General features: G+C 42.1%; 1 protein-coding gene across 4 annotated transcripts in view; it reads left to right on the forward strand.

Annotated features, from left to right (window-relative positions):
• Positions 1-26,076, forward strand: part of PLCL2 (phospholipase C like 2) — a 195,382-nt gene that overhangs the window by 144,718 nt on the left and 24,588 nt on the right. For 3 of the 4 annotated variants that reach the window (XM_060638595.3, XM_060638594.3, XM_060638597.3), the window contains exon 4: positions 8,137-8,212. In XM_060638595.3, the coding sequence (XP_060494578.1) occupies positions 8,137-8,212 (76 nt within the window). Of the gene's footprint in view, positions 1-8,136; positions 8,213-14,331; positions 14,436-26,076 lie in introns of all 4 variants that reach the window. The other variant, XM_060638596.3, reaches the window with a different exon arrangement.

Below are 26,076 nucleotides of genomic sequence, written 5' to 3' on the forward strand. Positions count from 1 at the left end.
ACGATGCCAAAACCATGCTTCGGTTGAATCTCATAGAAACTGAGAGTCTAACTGCACTTCACGATGAAATTGCATGGGAGATTTTGAAAAAAAGAAACTTCAGAAAGATTCTGAAAGAACCTCCAGTAGTCTGTTCGACACTAACACTTGTTGTGACTATGCAAAATCTACTTGAATGTGATTGATACAGTAAGGAACAATTTTAACCGAAGTCAAATTTTGTGTGTGTGTGTGCGCACAGTTTTGACCACAGGAAACCCTGGTGAGCCTGGAAAAGTACACGTGGCTGACCTGCGTGCACATCCACACCTCACAGGGCACCCGGCTCCCCCAGTCAGTTGAACGGGCTTCTAGCTGTGCCTGTCCACGCCTGCTGTTACAGCCTTGCCTCAGATGTCACATCACCTTTCCTCCACTTCCCATGACCCGCGAGCTGCAGCCGTCCTACCACCCACTTCCCGAGCAAACCTCAGGTCTTTTTCAGGGTCAGGTGCCATGTGCACTGCAGTAGTTTTGCATTCCTTAACTATTTAACACACGTGGAGCCGGGCTATCACTTTTATTCAGCTCCTGTCTGTTTTAAATATGTCACTGCAAGCTTTTTGAGTGCTGGGCCCCTAACCCCATTTTTCCCACAACCCTTGTGGTTTTTACTGCATAACTTTGTGTAGTGCAGTGATTTTTAGGAGCCTGTATGTCCCATTATAGCAGAACTATGGGTACTGCAATTATATTCTCCACAGTTACCAAATGACCAAATCCAGAGCTCCTAATGCTTAGTCCTCCCCTCCTTCCAGAAACTCTCCTCACACATCTGTAAATGTTTAATATCCTCATTCTGTTCCTTCCCCTCTGACCACTCCTGCTGTGTCTCTTACATTGGTTCTCTCTGCTTATTAATTTAAGTGATCTGGAACAGCACTGCGATGTTTTCATCTCATTTATCTTTGAAATCCCTCCCTCGGAGATGCATACATGTTTTCATCTCAGCTGCCACCTCTGTGCAGAACATTCCCAGTTCTCCAATGCCAGAACCAAGCCACCGCACGAGTTTCTGATTGCTGCTACACATTTTCACCATTGTGACCACCAGCTCAGACCAACCAAGGAGGACCTCCACATCCTAGATGAGTGAACAGTAGGAAAGACACTTTGGAAACGGTGAAATGCTTTACAGCTGTGGGTGGGTTAAGTTTGTCTCATCTGTCTAGTTGCCCCTCTAAGAGGAAAGAGGCTTTGGCTCGTCCTCTGTGCCCACAGCACATCGGTCCCTGAGTCCTGCTCTGTCCCCCACACAGTCTCCCACTCTCAGCCTTTCTCCCCAGCCCCTCCACCACCTCCTATGCCTCTCCTGCCCTGGCTTCCTGCCTGAGGCCTGTCCCCACCTTCACGCCCTCGACCCTGCATTTCTCCCTGCACCTTTGGTCTCTGCACAAAGCTGAAAGTCTGTACCCCATCCAAGCTGACGCTTCTCTCCTTTTCTAACCACATTTCCCTGTTTTCCTCTAACGTGAATGGAAATGCTTGGAGAGCTTAATGATATTTTGCATTGATTCGTATGCTGCCCGCTCCCCACCATGCCTGCAGAGGGGCCCCATATGCGACAGTAGCCACCGATGCTCCTCTCTCTGTGTTCATTAACATTCAGTAGTGGTTTTCATCTGGCAGAGCTTTAGGTCCTTTCTATAACTTTTCTATTATATAGGTTTTTTCCTATACTTTTCTATGATTTGTATAGTGGAAAATGTGGAAATAGAAGTGAAGTTTCAAGAGGAAACGGACAGATTTTTCTGGAAACCGTTTGTTCTGTGGAAAGTGTTTTCATGGTGACCTTGCTAGAAGGGACAATGGCCACAGCCATTAATGACACGGCATACCTCGGCCCCCGGATGGCGACCAGCTCTTTGCAAAATGTGGCCAAAGCCCTCCCCTTGTGTGAGCCGGGGAGGGGGCTGGGTTTAACTGTAGCATGCTCCTGGGCAAAGACCCCCAGGTGATATAACTTTTACACCCCCATTCAAGTGTGTGACTTTTATATTATTTTCAATTATTAAAAGCTATGTTGCCTTTTCCAACAATAACTTCATAAATGGTTTGTCTTCCATTAGTTCAACTTTGTGATATTTTGCTGTGCTTTGAAATTTTACTGAAAGAAAATGTTACCTCTGAATTTCAGTTTCACAGTCTCGGATCCTAGTGTTCTTGTATTCGATTTTAAAGTTCTTCAGCCACATGGGAATAATTATTGTAAAATGTTAAAAAGAAAGGTAGTATTGTTAACTTGGAGAGAGATTATTTTCAAGAGCACAGAAAAAAGAACCAAAATTTACAGATTCCTGAGGGAGTTTCCCTGTTTTCTGTCCCATTCTCAGCATTAGGGAACTGACTTGCTTTGTAGGGCTATGTAGCACAGTGTGACAGTCCTCCAATGACATTGAGCGTTAGAGACTCCACACAGATAATTCTGATTGGGTGGAGAACTCTGCTTTGGACTGAATTAGTTGGTCTTCTGAAGACCTTGATGCTTGATTCCCATTTGCGGTTCTGTTATTTAATCCTAGAGTCCTGAGAGGCAAGCTGTGCTTTGGTCCAGTCCTCCCTGGGTCTTTCCTGAGCCTGGCGGTACCCAAACCAGGGTACCTGCCACTTGGACATTCACTGTCCACTAAGGCCTGCCATCGATCTCCATGACAGCGTTGGAACCCGGGAGGTGTTCAGAGATGGGGGCGGGTGTATCGTTTCTCTTGCCTCTCCTTTGCCAAGTTTGAGAATGATGCTCAATTACTTGAGTTTGTTGTGTGTCACATAGTCACAGAACCTGTGTTAAGGAACAAACGTTGTTTGTTACCTAGACATTCCCTCCTGTAAGAGCTTTAGCTCTTCTCAGACTTTGTAACTTTATTTAGAAACACCTACAGCAAAAGCAGCAGCGGCGGCCGTGTGTGAAGATGGGGACAGGCAAAGCCAAGTCTTATGAGGGAGGCATTTTCTGTCTGAAATGGAAGTGAAAGCACAATAAAGGGAAAATTCTAGAACTCAGAAGATGTTATTATTGTTATTATTAAACTTCTTTCACCCAAGGACTTGAAATTATTGGCAATTTTTTTTTTTAATTATCAAAATCTGTGTGCCTGGGATGAAAGGAGATTTGGTGCACTGTCCAAAATTAGACATAAGATCCTTACATAAAACTGTGGACTTGCCTGTCCTGAAAACAGAATTTTCCTACTTGATGTGTAAATTTCAAAGCAAAAAATAAAGAAGCAGTCTATAGAAATTGAGTGAAATAAACTGTATTAATACAATAGCAGTTCTTATAGCCATACCCATTAAGTGGAGAAGTTTGCCTTATATTAACATGGGGAGTTACTTTCAAAACAGAACATTCTTTTTTTTTTTAATCTTTATTTATTTTGAGAGAGAGACAGAGTGTGAACAGGAGAGCAGCTGAGGGGAGGGGAACCCAGAATCTGAAGCAGGCTCCAGGCCCGAGCTGTCAGCACAGGGCCCGACGCGGGGCTCGAACTCACAAACCGCGAGATCATGACCTGAGCCGAGGTCAGATGCTCAACCGACTGAGCCACCCAGGTGCCCCAAAACAGAACATTCTTAATGAAAGGCATTTCTGGTTTCTGTCCAGCTTAATAAAGTACGAACTTCTATTTGCCGTTAGTTGAAACTTCCAGCTTTTCATCTGAGTCCTGTATTAAAATCTTATATTAGAGTGGATCAAATTTATGAAATGGGTTTCTGGGCTATGTGAAGTCTATAGATTTTCCTAATGCATTGCTTCCAGAAATGTAGGAGTTACTGGTAAATGGACACTAATATAAAATCTGTTAGCAACAACTACACAACTACACAAACGCATATTATACTTCATAAATGTGAGCTGTCCGTGCAGTAAGTCACTAGGGCAAGCGGCAGGATGATCTGATTGCTGAGCCAAGACCCACACCTCTGCATTTAAAAGGGACTGATGGAAATGCATTTGCATTAATGTAAATAATGCTTCTAAAACCAACCACTCTCCTGGGCCTTGCGTTATGTTGACATAGTAATGTCATATGTACAGAGAAAATAAGATAATTTAAAGCGGTTTCTCCCTTTGACTCATCTCTTGATATCGCTCTCCATGTATTTGCTTTTGTCTACTCTGAAATGCTTATTCTAGTAGTTTCATGTTAAACATAACTGATTTCTCTGATTTATGATTTCTCTTAATAATGAATTGTTAACTGGAGCCAACCAAATTGTTTATTGTTGTCATTTTTGAAAGATGTTTTCCCAACGCACTTCACAGAAATATTACTTGAAAAGAAAATTCAGGGGTAAAGTCAGTAGCTGTGATTATACCACCTAATGTGTGTAGCACCTGCCAGGAGTTACTAAATTCCTTTCTGCTTCCGTAGGTCTTTCTGGCTGGACTGCCCTTTCCTCATCTTAATTGCACAGTTGCTACTCGTATGGCAGGGCCGGTCCCAGCGCTGTGGAAAAGCAGAGGCTTTGAGGTCAAGCAGAATTCATGGTTTCCTAGTTGCAGTCCCTTTGCCCATCTTACCAGAGGACCTTGGGAAAGTAGCTTAACTCTCAGGTCTAAAGTGTTCACATCTGTAAAACTGACGCCGTAAAGACCCACCTCACGTGGCTTTTGTGAGCATTAGACGAAATAGAAAGCACCAGGTATGCACCTGATGCAGAGGAGGCGTTGAATTACTTTCATTTTGATTCCTTCAGCCAGCACTTGTACTATTTATAACCACAGCTTGTTATAAAGCAGCAGACCCAGGCAGAGGTTGGTCCCCACTAGATCTAATGGCACCCCCATGTTGTCCCTGCTGTGGCCTCAGTGCCATGTGCTCTACACTCAGTCCTAGTTGTCCCCTGAGTGAAAGCAAGAACTCAGCCATCTGGGTAGGTAGGTACCCTGCCCGCTTGGCCTGCTGGACCCTTAACTTAGTGCACCTGTCGGAGCTCACGGTCCTGAGGAATACCCGGAGGGGCCCTTTCACTCCAGAAGAATTTACACAGGTACTGCAAGAGTTGAGATTAATGAACTCACTCTGTGGACAAGAACTATAAACGGTTTACTACATATTAATGTATTTGTAAGTACTTACCCTAACTGTAAACATGTACCCTAAAACTATAAAAAGATATAAACTGGCAGTTCCTCCTCCCCAAGGAAGTGGTGAAAACATTTAGTAACAGGTGTGGCAAGATGAATCATCTCTGCTAAGGTCTGGGGATATGTTTTCTTCCTGCCTTCTCTAAGTTCCACTGATTGTTTACTGTTGTGCTTACCTTCTCCAAGGCTGGTTCCCTCCAGAATACCCAGAATACCCCTCTCGTATGGTCTGCAAATGCCTGCTCCTGTTTACTTCCAGACCTGAGAGGAACGGCTTTTCACTGGGTTTGCATTCTCCACCCTGGTGTGTTAGCCACCTTCATATTTTATATACTGCTCGTAAATAAGGGGTGGAGAGTGTATTCAAGTCCGAGCCACAAACAGAGCGTCCGCACGACGCCGTGGCACCACCAGTAAGTACATCACTGGTGGATTAAATATCCCGTCCACCTACTTAGGGGTATTTAACTTTGTCACAACCAATAGCCCACGAGCTACGATGCAGTACTGCATTTTGTTATGATTATTGTTTGCTCATAGTCCTGGGTCAGCAGCTATTCTTTATTCATTCATAGCACTTAATTCGGGGTCCCATACTCAGAGAGCCTCGGTAAATGATTATCCCAAGAATAAAGGTTTGCTCCTTCAAGTGTTAGAGAACACAGGAGGCGGGTGAGCTTCTCTCTCCAGACCCTTGAGATGGATGTGCTTTCCTTAAGCCCTGCATGTTTTTTGTAGCTGAAAGGTGCCCAACTATGTAACCTCTGGAGATACCTTACACCAGAAGATGTTCTAAGAATAATAATGTGATTTGTTGTTTCTCTGAACTTCATCACACCAGGCTTTTCGAGTAAAACCAAAATTAGTAGTGGATGTTTGAATCACTGCCAGTGAACATATGAAGGGAAGGCATGCTCGTTCAGCTCAACTTGGGCTACCAGAAAATGCTCTTCCATGACCCCTGGGTAAATGGGGAATCCATCGTCTCATCTGTTTGCAAGTGTCTTCGTTGTGTCGGTCATGCATCCTTCCATTTAATCCTTACAACGTTGTAAAGGTAGTATCTTTTATTAAACTCATTTTATAGGTAGGGAGTTATGGCTCCATGACATTTAATATGGAGATGACACAGCTAATGAACAGCAGAGCCAGGATTCGAGCCCATGTAAATCTGTGCTCTTTCTGCGCCCACACCACCCCCAGTAAAAACTGGGGTTTTGACCACCTTTCCCCCACAGGGCATCTGTATGCGTAAGCCTATGCTTAATACTGCTGTTTTGTTCTGCCTTCCCTCTGTTATTGCCCCTGTGCTGCCTGTCTGCTTGAGGACCAGGTTCATTTCATTTTTCTCCTTTTTCCTATTTGAGTGATAGAGGCACAGTTGGCCAGTTCTTTGACACTGAGCTAGCTGTGACAGCCACCATCCTTGCTTGAAGAAGTCCTTGCTTCTTCATATCTCTCATTTGGCCTGACATCAAGGCTGAAAAAGGTTACTGATGACGGTATGAACCTTTTCAGTATGCAAGTGATGTCATGGTACAAATGACTTTATATCGGTGTAATCGAGTTCTTAACTATTCATTTTTATCATTGCCTGTTCAATATGTCAAGCTGTAAAATAGACTATTTTAATTTACAGGCATGACTCAGATTTTGAAGAGTGAATGTGAAAATCATGAATTCTAAAGTGCATCCTCTTCCAGCAGGCTGTGGGCTTTTTGAAGATAGTGGCCATATCCTGTAGGTCTCTGTGTCCCCAGTTCCTGCTCTGGGCCATGGAAATGCATGAAGGCATGAATGAACACCTTCATTGGCCTTAAACCTTTTGGTGTTTACTATAATTTTCTTAGAACAGTGGACAAGTTGATTAATGCTTGTGTGACTCATTTTAAGAATCTGGTATACTTCTTGAGAGGCATGTTGATTATGCTTCGGTTTAAATAAGTGTAACTAATCAAAATTTGGTGTTCTTTCTTTGAATTATACGAATAATCCAACCTACATATATTTGGTTCCTATAAAGTGATTATTGTGGCACTTAGTGATAAATACTATAAAGAAAAACAAGGCAGTAAATTTAAAGGAATAGAGAATGATGGATTGGTGTTTGTTATTTAAAATAAAATGGTCATATAAAATAGATGAGTAATATAATAATGCAAAATACCCAGACATTTAAATAGAAAAAATTGAAGTCTATGCTGAATGCAAGCGTCATAGTTGCTCACATTTGAGCTGTGAGAACTGAATCTGGCTCTCCCACTTTCATAGTGATTTTAGAGCCAAAAAGATTACTTCAAACAGATCTTTTCCTAACGTTCTGGTAAGTAAAATGATTGATCAACTATGCCCTGATCCTTTTTTGTTTTGTTTTGTTGTTAAATTCAAGATTGGCTGTTAAAACAAGCACGTATAATTTGGAATAAGAACTCAAAATTGGATCTTTTATTTTTTCCTCAAAATCGGATCTTTTGAAATCATTGATAGGAACATTTAAAATACTGGTTTGAGTGATATCATTAGTGATGCATTAAATAAATACTGTTTTTTGATTGTCATGGTAAGTTTTAAACTAATTTTTGGACGAAGGCATTTTAGCTTAAATGGGTACGGTGTGTAGGTCATAGAGCTTTCTATAAGATGAAGTTGAATTTTGTTAAAATGCATGGCTGAAAATACAATTTAAAACACAGATCAGATGTGTATACGTATTGATTTCTAGATTTTCACATTGAAACAAACTCCATTCAGTATTGGCTCAAGGTTCAAATTCAGAGTTGTACAAGCCTAACTGTCTGAAACGTGATACTCAGTCTACTTAAACCGTGACATGGGATGCATGATTTTTCATTTCTTCCATATACATTTGAACTGAATAGTGGGAAGGCAGATGAAAGAACACATGGCTACAGCACCTCAGCCTGTTTATAGAGGAGAGCCTCCTGCACCTGTGTAGACTGGCATCCAGTTGTCAGGTGTAATCCCGTGTCTGGATGTTCCCTTTGCAGATGATCCAGTCCCTCAAGGCAGTGATTGAAAATGCAGACGCTGTATATGAAAAGATTGTACATTGTCAGAAGGCAGGTAAGTGGAAGTTTGTTTCTTCTCTTTAAAATAAAATTAGTAGCATCATATATGTAGCTCCTTAAACCATTTTATCTTCTGACACGGTAACCAGGAAATCAGGCATAAAAATTATTTTCTCCATGGCTAAAGAAGATACTAATTCACTACTTCTCAAGCCTGGATAACAAACTCACCTAGGGGAAGCTTTTAAAATATATTGACATCTAGGGGCGCCTGGGTGGCTCAGTTGGTTAAGTATCCAACTCTTGATTTCAGCTCAGATCATGATCTCATGGTTTGTTAGTTTGAGCCTTGCATGAGGAGGCTCCACGCTCACAGTGCATAACGTGCTTGGGATTCTCTGTCTTCCTCTCTCTCTGCCCCTCCCCCACTCATGCTGTCTTTGTCTCTCTCAAAATAAATACATTAAAAAAATAAATAAAAATAAAATACATTGACATCAGCCGGAGGTGTGATTGAAAAATTCATAGCTGTTAAAAGCTTCCAGTGTTTCTAGTAAGCAGCCAAGATGGAGAACCACTGCACTGACCTCCTGCTCAGCGTCCCCTGTGCTAGTCCCCCATGACCTTCCAGCACACGATGGGAAAGGTGAGTGAGGCTTGAGCAGAGAGGGAATGAGTACTCAGGAAGGAGGGTGGGCACCAGTTACAACCTCTTGACAATTTTTAATGCACTGGCATTTTCAGATGCTGATGAATTCATCAATTTAACATCAAAATGTTACACTGGATTTTAAAATGCTACCATCTAATTAATTTTAGCTGAGATAAAACCCCAAACTCAAGTGTTCTGCATTGTAATAAGAATAGACAAAATGGAATTCTTTCAATTTTCAAATTTTGTGAGAGCGTCATTTTAGAAGATGTTAATGTGGAGGGTATTTATGCTGCATAAATAAGAATATCTGTCTTTAATTTCTAAGGCTTCTGGTTGCTTTTCTTTTTTTTTTTATACTTTTTTTTTTAAAGTTTGTTTATTCTTTGTAATCTATATACCCAGCATAGGGCTCCAACTCATAACCCTAAAATCAAGAGCCCAGTGCTCTTTTGACCGAGCCAGCCAGGCACCCCTTGTTGCTATTCTTTAAAATCAAGAGACCATAAGTATCACCTAGCCTGAAAAAAAGATTCCTCTCTTATCTCAGAAATGAACTCGTCAAAAATAGATCAAAGACAAAGGTATATATGGTGGTTTTCTTTTTTGGTGTTTATTGAAGGAATATTCACATTAGTGACTAATCAACAGATGAAAACCCTCACCTTGTTTTACTCATCTTGTTAGCAAAATAGTATTAGCAAAGTGATCTTGCTACTTCTAGTCCTTTCTGGGCTAATATTCCCTACAACCACAACTAAAATGAGACACTTCAAACACCATTTTTATCCTGTCACTGTTTTACATAAAGTCGTCTAGCTGACTAGAGTCTGTTGAGGCAGCTCTAAACTTCTAACTTAACTATGCAAGGTTGTCTACGAACTGGCCAGCCCCTCTTGCCATTATTGTATAAAATCTCTTCATTAAATCATCTCGTCATTCATTTAGTAAATATGTTTTGGACTTACACCATGCCAAAGGTACTTGTAAGAGCTATCACATACCAAAATATTAAAAAATAAGATTGATTTTTGCCCTTTAGAACCTTCCAGCCAAGCAGGAGATATGAAAGTAATCACACATACTCAAACGTATTGAGTACTTATTCTGTGTTACTCAGGAGTCTGAACTTGGTTTTGGGGGCAGTGGGAAGCGATTGGTTTTTTAGCAGAAAAGGAGAGAAATTGAGCTGTAAGGTGATGTTCACAATAGCTGTGTGCAGAAAATTTTCATGGGGAGACTTCCCAACTGGGAAGCTGTTGGGAGCAGTGAGAAGGGCTGGAAGTGACAGGATGCATCCGGGCTGGCCTTTGGGCTGCCCTTCCCCACTCCCAGTGTGTTTCTCCTTAGTCAGATTTTCACAGGCCACCTCTCCAGTAGGACTTCTCTCTCTCTCCTCTCTGCCAATCTGTACATTTCTTCTTTTTGTCTCAGCAGTCTTCCAGGAGACCTTTTATGATTGTAGGAATTATGTTACCTAACCATTCTAGTCAGCCTTCAAAATGTGTTTGGTTTAGCTGACAGTTTCAGTTGCTATGTATTTTACTAATGGAGTCTGTCTTCTAAACCGGCTAGTAACCTGTGAAGGCACAGGTTTGCATATTGAGCTACTCTGCATTTTACCCATGGCACCTGTTTTAACATTTTGCACAGAGCAGTCACTCGAATACTAACTGACTAAATGTGATTTGACTTGTATTAAGGATTTGATTCTCCTAAGCCCATGCGATGCCAGAAGAATTGTGGACTGTTAGAATTTGAAACTACATTTATCAGAAAAAAAGACCTATTTATTGACAGTCTGAGTTATTGCCAATTTTTTGCAACTTCATCGATTTATGAAATTTGCTCATCTCTAGCATAATGCAGCTTTATGTCTAATTTCAGTGAGGGATAATATTTGCTTGTATTTAAAAAGCTGAAGTGTCTTGTCTATTAAGAATTTTGCTTGGAAGGCAAAAAAGAATAACCACTATGTAATGGTTCGTGTTGCTCTGAGTTTGAAGATCTTGAGAAGCACATAACGATTATCTTTTGGTTTCACAGTTACTGCTGAACGCCTACACAGCCCTTCTGTTATCCCAAGTGCTTATTTTAGAGTCCTTGATCTTTTGTTTCTCATGTTTACAGTTATCGGAAGGGCACATAGTCATTAGTCATATGAAGAATTGCTAATTTGTATTGGGCTCAAAAACATTTGCATGAGATTTTACTTCTGATAAATAATTGCTGTTCTGCTTATAGAACTTTAATCTGGCAATGACAGAATGAAGACACAGGTACCAAAGTGCTGTAAGAGAGGATTATTTTAGAAGCACTTCAAACTTCTAAACACAAACTTCTATTCTTACTAGATAAGCCTTCATTTAAACAGCTAAGTGACAGTAAGGAGTCACACTGCCACCTCCAGCCACATGTTCAAAAGTGTGCCCAGTTTGGACACGTTCAGACTCCCAGCTATGGGATTGATTGTTTTTTTGGATCTAGAAATGTGTTTTGCCAGTGGTGTTCTTGGGAAGAGGGAGGGAGGCAGGAGAAGAATGCTGAGAAGTAAAGACTCCCAGCCAAGGTGGGCTGGGAACCTGCAGGCCCCGGCAGGCAGGTGACCCGAAGAGACCCTGGGGAGGACAGCAGGGACAACCGGCTGACGGGCAGTGGGGACAGCCTGCGGAGCCGGCTCTTTTAAGAGGAGAGTATGGCAGTACAGCGGGGTCAGAGGGTTAAAGGGACATCTTTATAAGAAAGCCATGCCCCTAGAAATAGGAAAGATCCATTGAAGAGGTGAACAGGAAGGTATTCAAAGATGAGACAGGGGGTAAGGAGGGAAGAAGTGAGAGGGGCAGGAATCCAGTACAGTCAAGAGACACTTGACCTTAGAAAGGGGGATGGATGCCTCTTCTTCCAAGACACTCCAGAAAGCTCTGCCATTTAGAGAAATTCTGAGGAGAGGACTGTTCTGATGCAGTCATAGTGCGGTAGGAGAGCACCGGCTTCAGGAGAGAGGGAGTGAAAGAGGGGTCTACGGACGGGCGGGAGGGTGGGAGCATTCTGTCAGAGTCAAGCACTCTAGTGCCAGTGGAGGGACGGATGAAATGTCGGATGATGCAGGAATGGTATGGGGCAGGTGGGTCTGGGTCAACGCATGAGTGACAGGGATGGGTAAGTAATAAATGGTGTGGCCGTACAAGCATGAGTGTGTACAAACCTGTGAGCACAGGCGAACATGCTTCACACACTCTGTCTCCCAAATCTAACCCATGCTTGTTCTTCCAAGAAGTAGCAAAGTAGGAGATTGGTGAGGAACACGCCCAGGGGAGCTTCTCAATGGGAATCTGCAGAGGGGAAGCTTCATAAACGTTCTTCTTTAAAAAGTTTATGAAAGGTAATAAAAGGGTAGCCAGATTCTTTCTGGGGAGAAGTCTTTTTCACTGTATAATGTCTATCTCTTTCTCTCTGTCACTGCCCCAAAATGGCAGCCTATGTTTGAGTTTTAATTTCCTCTTTTAGTCACTGCATTGATCTGTTACCTAAAAGATAGGAAGATGGTGTAGAAGGAAACCCAAACTGCTTTGCTTCAACGAGTTAGATGTTTTTATCTGGTGAATTTAAATGGAAAATAATTTGCTCTCTGGAAAGGAAAAAGAAATCAATGACATACTTCTTGGTAAAGGTGGTATATTAACACATGCATTTAATCTCCACTCCCTTCTGAGCCTCATTAAATGACAGTAAGGAATTTTTGTTTTGAGGTTTTGTTTTTTGGTTTTTTTTAAGGCAGAAACCCATAAGGATAAAGAAAATGGGAGGAACAAAATTTTGGAAATTGAAAAATACCTGAACAAGTGATAATTGACTTAGGTGATGCAAGAAAGCGGACTCTGAGGCTGGCAGTGGGGCACCTGGCCAGCAATCTGGTTTACACTGTGGGCCACCCCCCACCCGCCCAGAACTGGGTGGCACCAGGGGCCCCTGGAAGTTGGGATAAATAAAGGTAGGGATAAAAGAGAGAACTGTCCGAAAGCTGGATTAAGAAGCAATTAGACCCCAGATGGCTGGGAGACTACGTGTGTCCTGACAGTGGAAAGATGAAAATAGCAAAATTTTCATCCTTCATTCGGGGAACTAAATAGGTAATGCTCAGGAAAAAAAAATCAAGACAATATAAGCATGTTACTTAGAAATATGGACATAAACACTAAAAAAGGAAACAAAACCTCAGCTATAGGGGCTGAATACAACTGCTGCTGAAAAGGGGAAATTGGTGACAACTATTTTTCTCTTTAAACTGTGTACATAATTCTGATAAAGATTAAATCACTAATAAATTTAAATTTAATTTAAATGATTTAAAAAAAAAAAAAAAAAGGAAGGAAGGAAGGAATCAAGGACCTGAAGCTGCCACAGGAACCCCTGACTGAGGATGTCCCCGCCACACTCAACAAGGCTTGGGTACAGTGTTGAGTGATTAGGTGAGGTTTCTGCCAAAGACCCCAGCCGGCACCTCTGGCGTCCTGGGCAGGCCCAGGGCACAGGTAATGTCTGTGTGCCTGGGTGGGCCGGAGCCTGCTTCCTCTCCTGGCAGGAGAATTGGTTTTTACCCTCTTTCTGAATGACAGGGGAGAATCAGGCTCCAAAGGAGAGACACCCCAGCCCACCCCAGACCTGTTTAAATAGAAGCTCCTTTTCTAAAAGCTCTAAGGGATTTGCATGCATGGCAGGGTCGCTTCATTACTGAGTAAAGTGGGATATAAGGTAACTTTCCAAATAAATGAAAGCTTTCATTACCCTTCGTTTTAATCCTTTTAATGGAACACTTTGTATAATAGATTCTGTGCATCCCCGCTTCCTTAAATTTGGTTTGCCAAACATAATTTGAACTTTGATGGCTGAAGGTCATGATGAGGAGCATCTGGTATTATCTTGTGGTTTAATGGCAATTCCCCCAGGAGCCTGCATGTCCTGGAGGACCCCACACCTGCTCTGCCTGCTAAGATCTCTTTCCAGTGTTAATGGTTTATTTCATCTATTCCCATGCAGTTCTCACTTCCTACCGCTAATTTGTACTGTGTCTCCGACTGCCTATTAGTATACTACTCTTTTTGTTGTTGTTGTTTTTTCCCTTTCTAACTTGCTGCTTCTAGTCTGCTGAGCAGTTGGTGTCTCCCCTGTGGCCAACCTTGATGGATTTGTCTCACTAGAAGCTGGTGAGAGCCCGACACGTTCCCACGTGGAAAGAACAGGCAGAGCCTCAGGCCACACCTAACATGTCCTGGACTTGATGGCTCAGAGACCTTTTTTATTTTGCAAAGTCCTCGGATCTCAGTGTGTTCTTGGGAGCTGGGGTTACCAGATAAGCAAGCTGTCACCATCCATCACTTGCTCCGTCCAAGACTCACATCGGCGTCTTGCCCAACACAGTAAACATAAAAGCATCTAAAGATTTATTCTGAAAGCACTTCTGTGTGAGAAAGTTTGCAAAAGGAAATCTGGGAGCCTATAACTTTTGTTTTCATTTATGTCAGGATGTTTCTCAGCTGTGTCTGACAGAAGTAAGAGGTTCTTCCCTGGGGATCCAGAGATCCGTGTTCTTGTGCCCTCTGTTCAACATCTCGCTGTGTGGTATTAGGTTAGTCACTACCCCTCTCTGCCTCATCTTTCTCCTTCTGAGTGACATTGAATTATATGATTTCCTCCTGGCCCCATGGGTTCTAAAATGCAGTGACCTAAGATCAATTGTCTAATTAGTCATTTTGGAATGGCCTGGTTACAGTTAAGTTTAAACAAGTAGTCCCATCCGGTGGCATCAGGATAGTTAAATTGCAACCCATCAGCATGAGTTTCAAAGGGGAAAGTTAATGCCTAGCTTTGAAGGTGAAGAGTGACTTCTCTGGCGGTGAGACACAGACCTGCCTGGAGTCAGAGCCCAGAAGTCCCTCAGCATCTGTACTCTTCTTAAAGAACGGGAGCTTCCTTCCCCAGGCACTTTAGTTAACTCACAGTTAGTGAAGCCACGGAAAGCCAAGAAGTAGCAGGGTCTTTGGTAGCAGGCCAGTCTGCCCCACCTGCCCTTTTGTTCCCCTGAAAGGTACCTTCATTGCTGATCAGGGAGAGTAGAGAGAATGACCACAAAGGTGACGAGGCTAACTCAGGGCAAAAAAAAGAAAAAAAAAACCCTCAAAATAAGTGACTGGTCTCTAGAATCCACTGTATCACCACACCCCTTCCACCTCCTGTACCCATCACCCTGTTCCATTTTGAGATTCCTGCATCAACCATCACACTAATAGCATTTCTCCTAAGTGTGGTCGGAATCTCCTGGGGATGCTTGTTTCAAATGCTATTCCTTTGCATCACCCCCAATATCGAATCTTTGGGGATGGAGCTCAGGAATTTTCAATTGAATGAGCACATTCAGGTTTTCAGAAACTTTCTTTGGAGGGTGGAGCACAGCAGGCCCCCTTTGGGGTGCATGCTCAACTCTGGGCCTCTTTGGCTCTCAAGGGAGAAGAACTGCTCAGACGCAAATGCACCCTTGCTCATGGGATTGATTGGCAGCCAAATTGTTTTTCTTCCTAACATACCTTCATTGGGGAAACTTCCCCACAAATGAACGGGAGGAAATTTGGGGGGATGCTTGACCTTCCTGGAATATCTCTCCTGTGAGCAAATCCCAAAGCTGTGCTTTCTTGTCACCTCTTCCTCCCTCCTTCCTTTATGCACTCACAGTCTCTGAAAGCATCACTTTTTATTTAAATAAGAGCTGTCAGGGTCCTCTCAGCAGATGGTCTGCTGGAGAGGGGTCAGGCTGCTTCAGCTCTGCACTCCCATACAACTATTTTTGTTATTATTCTGTCACACTTGTTTCTCGAAGTTGAGAAGAACCACAATTCAAGTAAAGTCCACAGATAAATCATCTTTCTCAAATACCAGAAATTTATATATATTTGTATAATATATGTATGTACACACATACCCCTACCCCTAATAGATATCCTTGGCTCTAAAATAAACAGCCAAAATGATCTCTGAGGCTTTTCCAGCTCTCAAATTTTGTGGTCTGCAAGTCCTATAATATAATATAATATAATATAAATAAGGGATTGTAGTAGATAAAAGTGAACAAATGAATTCTAAGAATGTGTAAATAATATCTAGAGGTAAGTCTTTTAAGAATAAGGAATTTTGGGGCGCCTGGGTGGCCCAGTTGGTTAAGCAGCCGACTTGGGCTCAGGTCATGATCTCGCGGTCCGTGAGTTTGAGGCCCGCGTCGGGCTCTGTGCTGACAGCTCAGAGCCTGGAGCCTGTTTCAGATTCTGTGTCTCCCTCTCTCTCACCCTCCTCCGTTCATGCTCTGTCTCTCCCTGTCTCAAAAATAAATAAACGTTAAAAAATTTTTTTAAAAGCATAAGGAATTTAAAGCAACTTTAATTAACCTGTATTCTTTCATTACAGGTCAGTCCATGCCATGTCAAAAATATGTCGTTATGCATGTTAACATATGAGAGGGAAAGCACACTTATGCATTTATAGAATGTCTTCAATGGCAAGATGTGCTAATTACTTATGAAGATGCAAAAAAAAAAAACAAAACAAACAATTAAAGGTCTCTGCTATCTTTTAAAGTTATAATCACCACCAAGCATATGGTGTAAATAATAGGTACAAATGAAGTTTGAAGAAAGGAGGAAGCCCAGAAGGTTTCATTGGTAGGGAAGGAGTTGGGCTTACACCTAGGGGCTTAGGGAATGCAGAATCAATGTAAGGAGAGCAGGGCTTTTTAGGTGGGCCAAAGTGGAGGAGGCCTCATTATCAAGATGTGCTTTCTGCACACATGGCATATATTGTCCTGGCTGAAGGAAGATATTTGCTTCAGGAAGCAGGAGAAATTAGGATTGTAAATACAGGTTGCTTCAGATGATGGAAGCCTTTTAATTCAGCTGTGTCTGAATTAAATATTTGAGGTTGACTTTCTAGGCCAGCATTTCTCAAAGTTTGATTCAAGGAACGCTGGTCATGCTCTCTGGGCAAAGGACCTCAAATTTTCATAACAAAACTTACTCCCCTTTGGAGATTCTCAGTGCACATCAGCATGCTAAATATCCTCCAGTTTAACTCAACATTTCCGGAACGTACATGGTTATAAGCCCTTATTTCAAGTTCTGTCCGTGTCTTGAACACTTCAGGAAAGTGCTATAGGTGGTGGGGTACTAAGTAGTTTAGGACAGGTTTGGTGACTCTCTGAGTGACTGTTCTCTGCCCTTTGCCCTCCATGTTCAGACGTCCCTTCCCACAATGGGACGTGGATGCTTGCAATGTCAGCATAGGAGAGAGTTGACTGAGAAGGTCTGTTTCTGGTTTGGTGAGCCTGATCACAGTAGGATGGTGTCTTAGTCTGTTTGTGCTGCTATAACAGATATTATAGACTGGACAGTTTATAAGCGACAGAAATTTATGTCTCCCAAGTCTAGAGGCTGGGAAGTCTAAGGTTATGGTGCCAGCAGATTTCATATGGTGGTGAGTGAGCACCCACTTCCTGGTTCATAGATGGCACCTTCTTGCTGTGTCTTCAACGTGGTGGGAGGGTCTAGGGAACTCTCTGGGGTCCCTTTTATAAAGACACTAATCTCATTCATGAAGACTCCACCTTCGTGACCTAAGCACCTCCCCAAAACTCCATTTCCTAATACTATCGTGCTGAGAATTAGAATTGCAAAGTATAAATTTGGAGGGGGAAGCAGACATTCAGACCATAGTAGATGGTCAGATGGAAATAGCTAATAACTTGTTGAAGCAACTGCATTGAAGCTTGGGATGGAGTCAGGCTTACAGATAGAATCAGTGTCGTCCCAATGGAAGCATTACTTGTTGGACTAGTTCTGTAAGGAAAAAAGGGTTGGGAGGAAATACTGAAAATCCTGAGAGATGATTATGAATCTGTAATTCAGAACTGGTGGTTTTACTTTAACCTCAGGTCATAAAAGCATTCCTGATACCATATAGTTTATTTACTGTGTTTTCTTACAACCCGAATATAAACTCCTTGAGGGCAGGAGCTTAGTCATCACGTAGCCCGAACGCCAACAGCGGTGCCTGGTACTCGGCAAACATATGTTGAATTGAACTGAACATTGAGTGCTGCATTTATCTGTTAATTCTTTTATTCACCAGACATTTATGAGGTCCTTACTCCCAGTGTGACAAGAGTTGGGACCCTACTTCCCTTCCCAGGGGGGCTCCAGGTGGAATGTCAGGACACAGGCGTGTGAAGAGAGCCCCGCTGCACAGCACACTTCCTATAGAACAGGAGTTGAGTCCAGCAAGTGATGTGTCTGGGAACAAGGCAGGTGGGGACAGGAATTCAGGCAGGGAGAAAAGCACACGCAGGGTGACGCAGGAAGGTCCATCGGCCGTGGCTGTGACAAAGATGGGAGCAGCAAATGAAGCTGGAGGTGCAGGCAGGAAACAACACAAACCCAGAAGCTTTAACATAACATTCGACGACAATGACAACAACAAAACGATATAAATAGACTGCATGAAAAGAATTCTATAGGGCAGAAACTATCAGGAGCAAAGTTGCAAGAACTACGAACTGAGAAACAATGTTAGCCGTACATATCAGAAAGGGCTCATCTCCCTAATATGTAAGGAACCCCTAATATCAGTAAGAAAAAGGCCAGCAGCCCTATATTCTTCAAAAATAACATGGACACAGTTTACAGTAAGAGAATTCAAAAGACTAAAACAAAACGAAAAGATGTTCAACCTCATTCATCAAAGGTGCAAACCTGTTCCAAAAGGTCTAAGTCCCTGCCTTCATGAAGCTGAAATCTAGTTGTGGAAGACAGAAAGTAAACAAAAAGCAAATAATTAAAACATTGGCTGTCGGGCAGCAGTGAGTGTTTTTGGAAACAATGAGGCAGAGTGCCCAGAGTAGGCAGAGGGCGGCTCTTGTAAATAAAGTGCTCCCGGAAGACCTCAGTGACTTGTGATGGAGCCGTGATGGGAGGTAGAGGGCAAGGCTTCCAAACATTTGCAAAAGAGATGCTCCCAGAAAGAGGGGCTACAGAGGCAGAGGCCTGGGTGTGAGAGCTGATGTGTCAGAGCAGGAATCAGTAGGCCAGTGTGGCTGCAGTGTGGCAGGACACGGAGGGGCGGGGAGGGGGGTGGGTAGGAGCCAGCGTTAACAATGAGCCAGAGTTAACAGTGCCAGACACAGGGGCTGGCTTTGTTCTCAGTGAGATGAGAGGTCTTTCCCTGGTCTGAGCAGCAGAATGGCTGCACCAGCTCACTTGAGGACAGGGCAAGGCGGCTACAGCAGTGGCTGGAAGACCATTCAGGAGGCTTTTGCAACAATCCAGCCCACCCTCTGGTTGTGGTTTGACAGGTGGTGGTTGGGGTGGAAGTGATGCGAAATGGTTACACTCTGGATATTCAGCTGTATTCTAGATATGTCAGGATTTATGGTAGGTTGGTTGTGGCTTAGGAGGGAAGAAAGGGAAATCAGTATGACTGCAGGATTTGGGGCTCGAAGGGGGAACATTACTCTTCACTGAGGTGGAGGGGATTGGGGAGAAGAGGCTCGAGAGGGAAGGTCAGGGACTTGGTTTAGACATGTTAAGTTTGATATGCCTAGTTGGAAAGTTCAGGTGAGAGGTCCAGACTGGAGGTAGTGAGTTTGAAATCCATAAGCGCAAAGATGGTCTTTTATACATGGAGACTGACATCGTCTAAGAAGTGACTGTGGATAGAGAAGACGGAGCCCTGGCCCTCCAATATTTAGATGTCAGGGAGGAGATGTGGAGGACCAGGCACAGGAAGTCAGGATGCAGCCAAGCGATAGGAGGAGAGAACTGTGATCTTCTGAAAGATGAGTAAATAAGGTATTTCAAGGAGATGCCACTTTTCATGCATCAGATCCAAATGTTTGTATCCAAGACCACAAAGTTACATCACACATGAGTCATGATGGATTGGTGAGGATATAGGGGAAACTGGTATCTGTCACAATGTTGGGGGGGGTGCGGTCCATGCCTAGGGAGGACCATATGGCAGTAAATTTCAGATTTACAAGTTACGTACACTTTGAACCAGCAATTCCATTTTTTCAAAGTTTATTCTACAGATATGGTCACCTACGTGGGGAAGGACAATATGTAAATCATTTTCTTTGCAATACTGAAATCAAGCATTCAGTAGGAGGCCCTTGTTTAATACATTCTGATAGATCCATAAAATGGAACATTATGCTACCATAAGAAAGTAGAAAAAAAATATAAGCTTGTATATGTACATTCACCTACACACACACACACACACACACACACACACACACACACACTACATATATACACATATATAAGGAAGATCTTATATATACATATAGGTTAAATATATATATCATGTACATTGTTTTCAAAGGGAAGGCAAACTGTGCTATTTGCTAGTATTTGTTTTAAAGGGCCGGGTAGAAGAATAGGGTTCTGTGTGCTTGTGAGTGCATCACTCTGTCTGGGTGGATACCTAAGGTCGGGTAACAGCACTTGCCTGGTGGGAGGGGAGCAAGGAGACTGGGGGGTGGGGAAAGAAAAGATAATTCTCTGTATATGAGTTTATACTTTTTAAATTGCTGAGCCATATGACTATATTATTTATTCAAAAATTTAGCTAAGAAGAGGTATAAAAAGCAAGGGAGGCGGGGCTGTCCCTGTGACGAGGCCTGATGTGTTATGGTGATTGTGCCAAACTGTGGTAGAGGGGAAGGATCCAACTTAGAGTGGCAATGCAGACAAAGATGTCCTAGGTATAAAAAAAAAAAAAAAAAAGAAAAGAAAAGAAAGAAAGAAAAAGAAACTGATCTTTGAGCTTAACGGGGACGAAGAGGCCTTTTTACACCTCAGCGAAATGAAATGGGGAGGGTCTACATCCTGGCTCCTGTGACCCCACCCCAAGTGCATCATGTGGCCATGTGTTTAGGATGGTGGCATGGCACTTGCATTCCACAAAGGACTGAAAGTTATGCAACTTCCTCTCACCTCGATTTACCCAGATGGAGCATGCTGGCAGAGGAAGGAAAACCTCCCTCATGCAATCCATTCACAAATTGTACTGCTGTGGATTTGGCATTCCGGGATCTTGTCATCCATCTGGGTTTCAGGGATATATTTAAGAGACCTGGTTTATCTCTTCCACCTCATGTGGAACGGGATTTAACAGCTCAAAAATCCATCTTAAAATAATTTGGCTTTTGTTAATGCCAAGATTGGAAAGAAGGCCAAGAAAAAGAGACTACCAACTGGAACTATATGAAAAATAATTAGGCATTTCCGTGTCTCCATGGGGATTATGGTGTAAACGCCCACGTGTCAGCAGTGCATACAAACTTCAGACCCCTGGGATTTTGGGACAGAGCGTATAGTTTACAAAGGCTGTGATTTTTAACAGGTGCTGTATGCAAATTAGTTGGAAAAATAATCCGATAACTGTATTTTGTTTTCAAGATACTCTGATGTTGTGCCACAAGACACGTGCAGACTGTGTTATGTTAAGGTACTTTTAATACTGTTGATAAATCATTGTCTGGAATGAGGTCCCAAATGGGACCTGTGTTGTATGGGATTCCATCTTCCAGGAAATGTCTCACTACACCCGATTTGGGAAATTTGAAATAAAATATAAATACATATTTCTTTTGTCACCGTTGGACAGATTTTACCCTTTGCTTGTGGCTGGTTTCTATTTTCAACATATGAAAAATATTTTTGCACTGGATATGTTTGTGATAAAAGAGCATTTTAGGGCAGCAAAATAAATTTTTGGTTGAAAAAACTAATCTTTATATAAGCTTAAGATCAATATGTCTCTCTTACGAGCATTTTTTAAAATTACATTCATTTCTAAAAATATTTAGCCTTGTGCTACATGGTGTATTTTAGATTCATATCATTTAGATTGGTAGAGAAAATCCCAACCAGAATGTTTGAAAGGTCATTCTGCTTTCTGTTTGGCAAGAAGAAATGGCGTTCACTTAGATCGAAGAGGAAATGATGCCATGTTTTTGACCAAGTCTCCCTTTCTTTCTGAGCAAAAGCCTCTTTCTTCATATCTTTATATTTCTTGCATATATCATATTTTTTTAAATTTTTATTTTATTTTTATGGCTGTTTGGTTTTCATCTATGTTTATCTGTGGTGGGCAGGAAACTCAGTAACAAGTTCCACAATATTCCATTCTTTGCAGTTGTACTAATGTGCTTAGTTAATTTAATTATATCACCCTAGAAAATTTATCGTCAGTTATTCATTTTTACAAAACATGATACTTAATCTGTCAGCTTTACATTTTATTTTTGGTCATTAAGCTTTAAGCCCCTCCAAAAAGAAAGTCTTTAAAGTATTTAGGTTTTAAGGTATTTTGTAATAATAATTGGAAAATGATGTGAAACCAATAGCTACAAATAAAAAAAATACATTAGCTGTTTATATTTTCAAGAGATGACATGGGAACAAGTGACAGCTTTCCAAAATGTAGTTCTTTATGTAAAAAACAAATCATATAATTTGTGTGGCCATACCAATTTTTAAAATTGAATATTAAATTTTAGGATTTAATTGAAGGATTAAATGATTTGTGCAGTCCCCACCATGGATGCATGGCCCTGTTCTTTGTGCACATGGCCTTTGTCTTCCATTCCCTTAGATCAGAACCAAACTAAATTCTCATAGAAACTTATGGGTTTCCATTTGTTCTTTCTCTGCTGTTTGATGACCAACTATTCATTTCCTAAATTCTCAAGTTCACTACCACCGAGGAATTTGAGCAGATTTTCTTCTTGGTTAACATTCCTAAAGAAAAATAACTCACATCTTTTCTGTGGGAACAGAAACTTGAGGTCATGGAGTCAGGAACCTAATTGCAGGTTCTTTGGCACAGAGTAGCCAAGGCTTAAAGACAATCCTCTTGGCAAAAGAGCAGTCACAGCAGGCCAGCCAGGTCTGTGCATGAGATACGACCATTTGATGCTGTCTGGACATCATGTCCCCTAGGCATTGGTCTGTGTTTCCATGTACTTCACCAGATTTGTGTAACATATGCTCACAGCCTTCAAACTTTACTGCCTTTAAACACACCATGTATTTTGACTGTTAAATAATGGAGCCCATTGCAGTTGTGTAACGTGTCATACTTTTCAAAGGGCGATTTACCTAGGTAGTATTGGTTCTCAAGTGAAGTTGGCTAAAACTTAGAAAGATTCTCCTTTCTTTGGCCAGAATTAACTGTTACCTCTTGTCTTGCTTGGGTGGCAACATCCTGGCAGAATCAAGGAACCCGGTCTCCTTCCCCTACCTTAATAGGTGCCCCACGTGTTGTAAATGTTAGCCAGACCATGCTTTCTTTGAAGCTTTTGTGATGCCATTTAGTGTAAATCAGATGAGTAAATGGGACATTACTAATAGAAAAAATACAAGATAATGTGAACAACTACACATGGGTCTAAAATATACAAATTGATGATAAAAATGGTGGCAGAGTATTTGGAAAATACTGGAAACATACAGAGAAATACAATTTGTTCCCAAAACAAAACAAAACAAGGCCACTTCTTATTCCCTCATTATTATCGGCCTTGTTTCTGTTTTTGAACCTGAAGATTGTTTTCACAGTGGGAATTCTTGTCACTAAGCAGCGGTAGTGAGGCAATCAAGAACCTGTGACCTGTGCCTGCCTGGGAGCTAAGTCCACCAGCAATGCTCAGGCCGCAGAAGCTGAGGGCCGTGTTTTGTAAAGTTATTAGAACTCTCTGGTCTTAAATCCGCAAACTCTCTTGTCTTAAATCTGCAGTTTAGAAACCTCCAAATACTGATTTTGCAGATAGTCACAAAAGAAATTTTTTCAGGATCAATAAAATTCCAGTTATTTTCAGAAGCTACAGTTTTGTTTTTGTTTTTTTTTGTTTGTTTGTTTTGTTTTACCTACAGTTCATCAATGAGACATACTGTGTTTTGGAGCTGGAAAGCCCTCTATTTCAGCCCCTAATGCCCCAGGTAAAGGCACAGTTTCCACAGAAAGCCGGCTTGGGACACATCTTCCCCCAGCCCTGATAGGGCTGTGCATGGGGATAGCCCTCAGTGGTGGTGTCTACCGAGGGAATGACAGCTGAAGCTGGTTTGGGTGGTTCTCATACATCTTCTTATCCTTTCTAAGAAATCATGAAGGCTTCTCCACTGAAGCCAAAAGCCTGCTGTGAGGGCTGCTTCTAAGCACTCCACCTATGTAAATGAGCAGTGCCCTCCCCAGAGTGGAGGGACTTTCACTCTAAAATGCCAGTAATATGGACAGGCAGATAAAAGACACTGCTAATTGGTAAACAGGGAACATACAAATATATTGACTGTTTACTTTGTATAATTGCATGTCAGTTTGGCTAATAGTGTAGTTAATAAGGCAGGACATAGAAGTAAACTCTGTAGGTAGAACGGCTACGGGAAGTGGCCAGGTCTTGTTTCTAAACAAGGTCATAGTTGGTGCAGGCAGCCTGAGACCCAGCCCGCACCCTCGGATGCAGTTGAGCTGCGCTGGCTGCTGGCATGTTCTGCATCCCGGGCTCTGTCTGGTACATGTCTGTGGAGCACAGCTGAGCAGATAGCCTTTCTCTGACCAGAGTCCAGCGTTCTTATTACTTCATTTAGAATACTGAGGCTAGCCGAGATAAAGAACAGGAGATGATGAAGGACTCCCTGTCCACCTTGTTACGTAACTTTCCAGTGTAACTGTTCACAATTTTATAGTAGGTTTGAGGGCAGTCAGCTCTCCTGTGGGACGTATCTATTATCTTCTCATTTACTATCCAGTCGCTTAAGTGAGAACACAGAATGGACTTCCTCATGTTTTTGGAAATTTTAATTTCTTTGATTTTTTGTATTTTTAGTTTATTTTGTAAGATTAAACAATCTAGTCTTATATTACCAGTTGTTTGTAACTTGTTCTGTAAAATTTTACAATCTAATACGTAGACCTGATATGCCTACTAAATCTCCTGTGCCCAGGGTGTGTTTCCTAGTACAGAAATCCTACCCTGATGGTGTTCCTACAGACTTTACTTTGGCATTGATTTACAAAGCAACGATTGTTACGTGTTCTCACATCATTTTGATGCCGTTGTCCCTTTTGCTATAGTGATGCAGCTGAACTCAGCCATTGTGTTCCAGAACAAAACTGTCAACACTTCTTTCTGAAAGAGCTATCAATGAGTTGACAATATAAGCACTAGTTCCCTTCCCTCAGTTTACTCCACATATTTGTAGAAATCTGTAGTTTTTTACAGAACGATCGTAATGGGTTTACAGATTTAAGTAATGGGTTTTAATAGGGCTCAACACAGCATATAGTCAAATGACCTACACTTGGTTTGTAATCAATAAATGTTATTCTCTGACCGATTAGTGTTGTTACTTGGAGCCTCAAGAATTACTTCCATTATCGGGGCGCCTGGGTGGCTCAGTCGGTTAAGCGTCCGACTTCAGCTCAGGTCACGATCTCACGGTACGTGAGTTCGAGCCCCGCGTCGGGCTCTGGGCCGATGGCTCAGAGCCTGGAGCCTGCTTCCGATTCTGTGTCTCCCTCTCTCTCTGCCCCTCCCCTGTTCATGCTCTCTCTCTGTCTCAAAAATAAATAAACGTTAAAAAAAAAAAATTTAAAAAAAAAAAAAAAAAGAATTACTTCCATTATCTAAAATGATGAGACCTCTTATATGCAGTCATTACAAAAAAAAAAAAAAAAAAAAAAAAAAAAAAAGGCTGGACCAGTCGTTAAAAAAGAAGAAAAAAAAAGGGAGAGTCTTGACTGTGGTGCCTGCCACATCTCTCATGTGCCCTCCGCCCTCCCTCCCCCTCTTCCTTCCTTCAGGATAGATGGAGTCAGCAGTATCACAGTTGTTAAGTTTTCTGAAATGCCCTCGAACACCTGCTGCACGTGTGTCTGTCTTCATCATGACCTGCAGAGTCTCAGTGTCATCTCCCTCTCCTCTGAACCCGGTTTTCCTTGCAGTGATCTCCAGCCCTCTTCTTTTTTTTTTAATTTAAATTTCAATTTTTAAAAAATGTTTCCTTATTTATTTTGAGAGAGAGAGAGAGAGAGTGCATGCATGCAAGTGGGGGAAGGGCAGAGAGAGAGGATCTCAAGCAGGCTCCATGCTGTCAACACAGAGCCAAAAGCAGGGCTTAAATTCTCGAACCGTGAGATCACAACCGGAGCCAAAATCACGAGAT

The sequence above is a fragment of the Panthera onca genome, chromosome C2, assembly GCF_046562875.1.
Source record: "Panthera onca isolate mPanOnc1 chromosome C2, mPanOnc1 haplotype 2, whole genome shotgun sequence".
In the NCBI taxonomy this organism is placed as follows: Eukaryota; Metazoa; Chordata; class Mammalia; order Carnivora; family Felidae; genus Panthera; species Panthera onca.